Source organism: Cyprinodon tularosa, unplaced genomic scaffold, assembly GCF_016077235.1.
Source record: "Cyprinodon tularosa strain WSP-4 unplaced genomic scaffold, ASM1607723v1 ctg158, whole genome shotgun sequence".
Classification (NCBI taxonomy): Eukaryota; Metazoa; Chordata; class Actinopteri; order Cyprinodontiformes; family Cyprinodontidae; genus Cyprinodon; species Cyprinodon tularosa.
In genome coordinates, this window is record NW_024038416.1 from 760,888 (window position 1) to 770,681 (window position 9,794).

General features: G+C 35.3%; 1 protein-coding gene across 1 annotated transcript; it reads right to left on the reverse strand.

The window, feature by feature from the left end:
• Positions 1–314: 314 nt before the first annotated feature.
• slc15a1a (solute carrier family 15 member 1a) lies at positions 315–9,328 on the reverse strand. The gene is made up of 23 exons (XM_038280185.1): positions 9,171–9,328; positions 9,020–9,060; positions 8,560–8,647; positions 8,100–8,241; positions 7,693–7,812; positions 7,504–7,603; positions 6,030–6,120; positions 5,855–5,938; positions 5,686–5,768; positions 5,499–5,585; positions 5,326–5,415; positions 5,195–5,239; positions 5,064–5,096; positions 4,885–4,973; positions 4,088–4,169; positions 3,845–3,964; positions 3,559–3,702; positions 3,419–3,465; positions 3,170–3,277; positions 2,964–3,075; positions 1,472–1,609; positions 1,076–1,183; positions 315–978 (listed from the first exon to the last, which is right to left on the reverse strand). Exons 1-23 carry the CDS (start codon positions 9,175–9,177, stop codon positions 736–738), a joined length of 2,202 nt encoding a protein of 733 aa, XP_038136113.1. The 5' UTR covers positions 9,178–9,328; the 3' UTR covers positions 315–735.
• Positions 9,329–9,794: the final 466 nt, after the last annotated feature.

Consider the following 9,794-nt stretch of genomic DNA (forward strand, 5'->3'; position numbering starts at 1 on the left):
TATCTGGAAATTCAAATGATATTTGTATTTGTCTAAAGTTGAATGAACAGATCAGGGAAGTTATCTTGAAATTCAAATGAGACATCTCATTTTTGTATGTGTGAAATTATTTTGTAAACATTAATCTAGTGCATACTTTAGTTTTCTAAAAACAGGATACTTTCTTTTTTCAAGGGATAGGTAGAAATCCTAGAGGAGATAAATATGGCATCTTGAGTATTCCATAAATAATATCCAAGTATTTGACAGACTCTGTTTTCAGCAAATATTAATGTAAAACTAAAGAAAACAATAAGAATTACAACTAAAATGGGTAGAGGTAAAAGGCAGTTTAGGGTATTCAGTAAATAATGAAAAGTACAGTATTATTTCTTACAAACTTTACAAGTACATCATACACATTATGAAATAAAATGGAGATAAAACAAGAGAAAACAAAGAGAGGAAATATTTTCTTAAGTTAAAGTGTTGCCCTGTGGAAGAATCCCAAATACGGAAGCTCAGTCATCATCATAACTTTGGAGTAAAGATTTATCATAGTTCCAAAACCAGTCCAGACAAATTTTCAAGACATCAATCATGAAAATGTTAAGATTCATACAAAATAAATTTTTTTCATGTCTATATTTTGTTAACTAATAATGTTCTTTGTTAATTGCAATTTAAACATATTTGCAATGTACGCCCATAAAAAATTCTATGCCCTGATAGGTTTTCTTTCCTGCTAGCTGGAGCTCACATGCTGGTTTGATTAGATTTATTGTCTTCTTCATCACTGCTAACCGAGTTTCGCTTCTCCATCTTGTGTTCTGATTTCTCGAGCTTCTTCTTATCGTCATCGTCGTCAGAATCGTATGATTTATTCTTGAACTGTGCCTCTATTTCTGTGGGGTCGATGTAGGTATAGAAGCTTGCCATAATGGAGAAGATGATGCACACCGCCACCAAGAGAGAGGCAAAAAGGATATACTCTGTCCACTTGAAAGTAAAAGAGGGAAAATGTTAGGAGAGACTTTAAAAAAAACATGTTTATATTTTTTTTCTTTTTGGTGACAGAATTTAATATTTTTGTTACCTGTTTGGGAAGTTTTGCAATCTCTGCAACAATGAGGACAATAAAGTTTCCAACGGCATTAGTCAACAACCAGCCTGCCTGCAGCACTGACTTCATGTTACTGGGTGCCTTATTAATAAGAAGAAATTATTTAAAAGTTAAAAGCCAGGAATAATCAATAGAGATAGTTTATATTATAAAATATGAACTCCTGCAACAATTCAATTAATTTATAGTTAACCAATAATCTAAAATAATTAATTGATCCTTCTACTAGTCGTAGCTCAATCAGATTGCTGCATTCTAGACTATAGTCTCAAGTAGGGCTAAATATCATTATACAATGATATGTAGCATAAACAATGATTTTTTTAATTTATATGTTTTTTTTATATGTTTTTTTTTAAATATACGTACTTGTGAATAGGAGAACTCCAGGCCAGTAACAGAAAACATCACTTCACCAGCAGTGATGAGGAAGTACTGCGGGATCTGGAGAGCCATGTGTACCGAGTTTGGCTTTATGTTCACTGTCTCAGTTATCGACTCCTGACACTGAAACAAGTCAACCAATTATCATAAATTAGAGAAAATAAACATATGTATCACATTCATGTAAAAAAACAAACAAAAAAACAATAACAAAAAAACAAAGCAAAAACACAATGGTATTCGTAACGACTTCTTTCAACGCTGGATTTTCTTGTGCCACTTTTCCTGAAAGAAAAATGGACTGTGGGACAAATAGTTGTCTGGTCAACAGGTTTTCCCAGAGGTAACATTAATGCATGAATACTTTTGTTTTAGACCATAATTTGGGTTTGAATTATTTTCACAGTTTGATTCTGGATCTGTCTGGTTCACTCCTTTGTTTTATGGTGTTTGTTCACCAAGGTTCTCTAACAGACTGTGGTGCATATACAGACCAGCTGGATTTACATCTAATTTAAACTGTAGGTACGTTAAATTGATCTATAAAGCTCCTTTCAAAGATATCAAGTCGTAAAACACTTCCCATGCATATCATACTTAGGTAATAGATAGTTTGAAACAGGCATAAAAAAACTCAATAAAATGTGGACACAGCTCCTTAATTAAGTGGTATATGAAGGATTTTATTTTAAGTAGGACAAAAGTGATGCAGAGGTTTGCCCTGCAACCAGAGGATTAATGGTTAGAACTTTAACTCTGTCCATCTCTGTAATTCAATTCACTCCAATCGAATTCAATTCACCAAAATGTTCTTAATCCCAAAGGGAGATTCAGTAAGACTCTTCACCCACAATACCTACTGATTGTGGCCCGTGTACGACAGCCTCACTTGTGTCAGAGTGCCCCAGGGCAGCTGTGGCTACAATGTAGCCTTCCATCATCAGTGTGTAAATGTGTATGTGAATGGGTGACTGACTGAATGTAGAGTACAGGGCTTTGGGGGCCCTTGTACTTGGGCTATAGTATGGCCATTTAAACTTCAGATTTTTTATGTTGAAAACCATGTTTCGTTATGCTTCCACTTCAGTTATGCATTGCATAATGTTGGTATATATAATCCCATATAGTGGGTTTATAACCCCTCTACATTACACTAAAGTTTATGGTTATAATGAAAGAAAATGTTTAAAAGTTTTGCCAAAATGAACAGATTTGATAAGCACAGCTTGTGCAGGAAGAAGATGCGTTTTAAAACAGTGAGAGTGATAGTGTGGGTGCCATTTGGTCAGCTTTATTGTCGTGGAAGAGAGGGTTAACAAATGCAGAAAACAATACATTTGTGGTGCAGAGTAATAAAAAAAAACAGCTGTCTAAACTTTAAACACAATGTTAAAATGTAGATCACCATCCTCCTCCTCCTTTTATGAGTCCCTCTGCAACTTTACCAAAAACTATAATCATCAAGTGTAAAACTTACATTGGATCCAAAAGATAATGTGCTGGGAACAAAGAATGTATATGAGCCTCCGAATCCAAAATCCTTGCTGTATTCACATGAATGTGACCCATCCTGCAAGGTGAATGTGGCCCTTCATAAGACAGAAAGTAATCAACAAACTGCTGCTCAGTAAGGCAGGGAAACATATAAGTGAAACATTGTGAAATGTGGATAAGGACCCTCACCTTCCATTTTTTATCTGGGTGTAGTTTGAATAATGAAATGGCTTAATCACCCCAAGCTGGACTGCATCAGAGGAGACGTTGAGTGGTTTACTCATTCCATTTATAAACCTAAAATGGGAAGATATTCACCAAATCCATTGAGAGAACAGAAACAAAGTAGATTTGATGAATTAAAACAGAGGGTTCTTCATGTTTTCTGTCAGATAGCAAAACTGTTAAAGCAGGTGAAGAATAAATGTTTGGACCTACCGGATTTCATTGTTTCCTTCTTGCGGCTTATAAATCAAATCATCAGCCTGAAGAAATCCAATAACAAACACCTTTGTTTTAAGCAGTTATGGATACTCTTGTGTAACTTTATTTTATATTATTTTGTGATGGTCTCTCACCAGCAGCCATTCATCATTGATAGCTGAGGGGATAAGAAGTGTCTGCCGCTGTTCTTTGGTAAGGAGAACACTTTTTGTGACAGAAGGATTACCGACTGAAACAACAATTTGTTCACTATCAAATTGGAAGTAATCTTCACTGGCCTGTAAATTAGTGCCAAAAAAAATAAAAATAAAAAAATAGATACTGCAAAAAACAACTTTGAGAAAAGGTATGTATGCATCAAGTATTGAATATTAAGCGATTTAATGATGGTAAAAACATTTATTTAAAAAAATAAAATACCTGAGCTCCAGGAAGAGTGAACTCCTCACTGCCTGGAAGCTGGACTTTAATAGCAGTGTTTCCCATGTTAAGTAACTTCAGCTGACTCTGGGTCTTAGATGGGAAGTCAGGCAAGGTTTTCTGAAAATCAGGTCAAAGAAGTTTGTTTTTAGAAATAAGTACAAAAGGCTGACATTTATTTTGTTTTGAATATTTCGCTTGACATAGCAGGAGAGAAAAAACAAAAATAAATTCTCAACTTACATCAATTTGAAGCTGGATCACCGCTGCACAGAAAAAAGCAAGTGCTGCCAAAATCATCCCTACAGTCATTTTTCTCAGGGGTCTGTTGATGTGAAATAATGCATTGCTGTTTTATTGTATAATTCATACATTTGTAAAGTGGAATTATGAAATAAAAATATATCTGTACCATACCATATCTATTCATACCATTGGAAGAGTTAGTTTAGCAACAAAAGAAAATCATAATTTAACTACTAAGACATTAATGGTTGAAACGTAGGTCTATTCTAAGGATGATTATTTATTGCCTATTTTCAGTAAAAAGTATACTATTTAATTTTTTAATTTTATTGATTTATTTAAAACTTTATTCTTTTGAGGGGACTAGTCATACAACAATCTGTCCAATAGTTCTAAAAGGAAACAATCAGGACTAAAGTTTTTTTTGCTGTTTTATAATTCCCTTCAATTGGCAAATGATCCAAATATAGCAAACTCAGAGTCATTTATACAGCATGATGCTGCCACCACCATGTTTAACAGTTGTTTAAAAAAAAAAAAAAAACAGGGAATGATTTAATTCTTTTGTGTGTAAAAATATTAAAGTGTGCAATTACAACAAAATAAACAGACAAGATGCTAGAAAAAAGCGAGGGTTTGTTTTGCCACTAGATTAATATTGGGTAAATAAATGAACCAATCCACTAAAACAGCTTTCTGAGTATCATCCGATAATGTTTAATATAGAGAGTTGATTTAAGCTTTTGTTGTGACATAAAAAGCAAAGGAAAAACACAATATTCCACCTTACTTACGTAAAGTTCAGACCACACTTTCTGATCAGAGGGTATATCAGGCTGTCCATAATTGGAACCAGAGTCAGGATCAGGATGGGGTTGATTGTCTTCAGCGAACAAACATTACAGTGACCATCTTGTCCAGCAGAGGTCGGTAAATGTGTTCGAACCCTTTAAAATATATTCTCTCTACTCACCTGCATTTGATCAGGCTGTATCACAATTGCCCCCTGCAGAAAGAAAAAAATCAAACAAATGTAGAACAACATGAATTAACTGCTATGTAGAACCATGAACACAATGCTGTCGCTTTTGTCACCAAACTTACAAAATTTCCATCCATTGTGGTGGCTTGTAGAGTCCATCTTGAGCCCTTTATCAAAGTGAAAATAAATAAATAAAACATCTGCTGAAAGGACGTCATGCTCCCTTGAGAAATGACGACTCATATAGAAATACCTTTTGATCGAAAAGGGTCCAGAACATGGGCAGTGGGATATACAAGAAGAGAACCCTCAGCGCTATTTTGATTTGAGCAATGAGGAGTTTCTAGAGCACAGATAAACAGGAAATAAATAATTACATCTACAGAGAGTAACACCTTGCTGCAATCCATGAAACAAGAAACTCACATCATATTTCTCCTCCGCCCAGTCCATCCAGTGCTCCTTCTTAGGATATTGCTTGCTTCTGTGTCTATACCGATTTTTAATTGCAAACTGTGTTTCAGATAATTGAAATAAAAGAGAAAACGAATCTTAAAATTGGATGTTTGGTAAAATTATATGAAAATAGACAACAGTAATTTAGAAGACTTACCCCTATACATTTAGACACTTTGAACATGATATTCCCCTCTGGTTTAGCTTTGTAGTACATACTGCTTCCCATGATAAACACCGCTGTTAAAAGAGATTTAGAATAAGGACTCTGTTTCTAATAAAAACTTATTATGGGAAGAATTTTTCAGATGTTTATTTAATCATACCAAGAGCAACCACCATCAGGGCTGCAGGCACCCCAAAAGCAAGAGAGTAGCACTTGCTCTTACTGTGGATGCCACAGTCCTGAGCTGCAGAAAATAAACATCATTACAGTCAGTGAGCTGGATTTTAAAATTCATTATTTAGGTTTTTGAACAGTTAAATGTGTGCAACATGTACCTCTGAGGATCGGAGTTATAATGGTTGACAGAAGACTTCCACCATTAATGCAGAGGTAGAAAACTGAAAAGAAAGTTCTTCTTTGCTTTTCCTAAATAAAGACACAATAGGTTTGTTATTGGGAATCCATGGAAAAATCTGCAAATGTATTACTGATGGCTTTATGGTTGTAGATTTTTATGCCACAACTGTTTTATTGTTTATTGCCAATATAGCTTAGCAGATTATCTCTTGTTAAGTTGCTCTATCATTATATAGGGTTGCCAACTCCATGAAAATATATGAAGTTATTTAAAGGACCACTTCTTGGTCAGGTGTTGTCCTCCACCCTAGTGGCATTATAAACTTGTTATTTCTTTTTGCATTTTCTTCTCTTTGTATGAAGTGATGTTGTAAACATTTAACCAGGATGCATTTCCGCACATACATTTGCTCTAAATATAGGACAGTTCCTTTATTGCAAGGGATGGCTGGCAACTTTATTCAGCTGCCTCAAGTGCACATTAAAGGTATAGTGGAGGATTTGCACAAATATTCAAAAATACCTGACCTCTCACCTTTAAAAAAATGCACATGCACAACCCTCAGACCATTTGGTAAGTGGAAATGGGGATGAGCACGTAGGACGGCTTTACATAAACATTTCACCAGAATGATTGACAATTAGGAGGACCACTTATTTTAATGATCCACCCGGAAAAAGAACATTCTCCACTATACCTTTAATAAAAAGAAAAAACAAAAAAAGTATAAAAAGAGCTTGAAAAATGTTGTGGTATGCTAAGGTTGCTGAACTATAACCTTAAACCCCCCTCTTAAAGAAAGGAGAAATGCACTTCATATTTTGATATTCAAAGCAAAGTCTGCATTTATATATGGGGTCCTCTAGGAGGGGCTGACAAATGATAGGTTTGTTTTCACATCTGAACCACTCTTCCTTCATGTCAAATGTGGTCATAACCCTTTCCTAGCTAGGCCAGAACAAAATGCATGACTTTTTACTAATCCTGCAGCACACAGACACTGACCAACCAGGGTTTTTGGTTTACCGGCAGGTTCAATAGTGGCTTCACATATTTTAAACTTTTAATGCTTGCAGCAATACGTGCTGGATTGGATACATCTCCTTGGTTTGCAGCTAACTATAGTTAGATGAGGTACAGATGTTTTTAAAGTAAGCAAATTGATCTAACTTTTAGGTATTTGCAGCAAATGACGCCTTTAATCAGTGTGGATTTTCTTCTATTTAGTTTGCCAGGGTCAAAGCTGACATAGTAAGCTCGCATTGCAGCATGATTCACAGCCAAAAAGAGTGTGAAGGATGACAACGCATGCAGATAAAACATGGGTTGGCTTGGAGGAATCATGAGCAATAAAGTCATTAAGATACTGGATGTTTAATATGCAAGCTGAAGATGAAAATCAAGCATATGTGACCTTAGATTAGAGGCTAAACTAATTGCTTTGTTCCAACCTGTTGATCTCCAAACTGGTCTCCACCAAAGGCAGCCACACATGGTTTGATGCCACCAGTTCCAAGAGCAATGAGCATGAGACCCACCATGGACAGCACACTGTATGAGGAAAAAGAACAAGTGCAGGAGAGGGCCGGTGTACTGACTAGAAACAAATATTTATCCATGTAGAAAAATGTGGAACCTACACATGAAAGGTCAGATTGTCTGGTGTCCCGTCTCTGTTTTTATCAGTGATGTCATGGATAGCGCTGACAGCCATGGCCACCTGGCCAACCGCGTAAACAATCGACAGGTAGATGATAGTCCTGGGAGATAAAGCATGCAGAATAGCCTAGCAAGTAATGAAACTTTACATGTGAAAGCATTTTACTTCTGCAGGTAGTCCTCCTTGGATCAAGTCACTGAAGTATTTTGATTTTATTTTTATTGCACCAAAGGCTAATGAATGCTCAAGGATTTAATCCCTCATGTATCTAATACAGCAGTGTAAAAGGCTACTAAAACAAAGTTGTGGAAATAGAGGGCCAGAATTTTAAATCATAGAGAAAAAGAGGAAAAGTATTGTTATACCTCAGATTGAAAACAAACTTACCTAAACTTTCCAAGCCAGGAGTCAGCCACAATGGCCCCAAAAATAGGGGTCAGGTAGCAGAAAGCCACAAAGGTGTGATAGATGGAAATGGCCAAGTCATCATTCCATTGAAAAAAGTACTTAAAGTACAACACCAGCACAGCTGTGGAAAGGCAACAACAGCTTTTTCTGCTGCACCATGATCAATTTATGAATCATTTACTACTGTATCATATAATTACAGGTTCAAAAAAGAACCAACCTGAACTGAGAGAAAGCTGTAGCTTGATTGAAAAACAAAAAATATAACTATATAGTATACACACTACGTACAAACTTGGGTTAGACCTTTATTTAAATCACAATAAAACGACTCCCTCCCAACAACCAATTCTTTTTGTTATCTTGATGTAGTCTGCTTATTAGAGTTTTGTTTTTTTCTTCTTCGAAGGGTTAACGTGTTGCTTGCCAGAGAACTCACCTCGCATTCCATAATAGGAGAACCTCTCACAGAACTCATTAACTATAATGAAAAAGATGCTGATTGGGTAGCCGAACACTTCTTTACTCTATTCAGGAAGTAGAAAGAACAAAAGAAAATACACCTTCAAGATATAGACGGACCAATCAGCACAAAGTTACTTTTAGAGAATATTCAACATTAAATCAGACATGAAAATGAGCAAATCAGAATTGTATGATTTACTGTATTTTTATTGCATTTTAATTGATGCATAAGTGCATAAAAAAAGTTGAAATATTTAAATAATTCTTTACTTTTGTACCAAATGTAAAAGTAGAGAAATAATTAAAAATCCCCCACAGTGATAATCAAACTCTGGGGTAATAATCCAGCATTCAAATTAGGATTTAAAATGAATTTTAGTCTTAAAAATGATCTGTTTTAAAGCTCAGTTTAAAAATAAAATGAACTTCTTTACCTTTCCTCTTCCCTTTTTTTCTTTTTTGGGACTGTCTTTGTCTGAAGGCAAAATAATCTTCCTTAGCAACAAAACAACTTTAATTCGACTTTTTTATTAAAGCATCTACATATTCTTGTAAATCATACAGAATATTGCTCTATAATCTCACCGGTCATGATGTCTGATTGAGGCTGCTGCCTGCTTTCTCTTGGCCCTTGCTAATCCTTTGCAGGTTGTTCCAGGAGCACCTGATCCTGTATCTTTCACACCTCACAGGTGGGAGTTGAAATGCTTTATGTTATATTGCTTATCTCTAACCCTTCCGCTGTCTTTTCCATTGCTCTGTTGCTTTTACAACAGGGTGGGAACGTGAGATGCAGCTGATAGATGGCATGATCATTCCATTAGACTTTGCAAGACAGTACTCCAAAATGTGGAAAGCAGATTAATGCAATTTTCATTTCAAAATGGTAATATAACTACATAAAAATCTTTAATTAGTAATCCATAATTTTCTGTTTTTCAGGTTAAACCAAGATGTGACCCATTGCTTATAACCACTCTTCAAAATAGAAAAGTTCAAATAAACAGATAAGTTCAGAAATGCATAAATCAGGATATGACAACAAAACAAAGGCAGTTTTTATAAAGTGACCCTTTATAAACAAAGATGGATATTAAAAAACTAAGCAGGGTGAAACAGAAAGCTCACTGCAGGGGACTGTGGCATTTTTGGGTCCCCAGTCCTCCATAAACAACCATTCATTTTTACAAATTTTCCTTAAAAAGATGC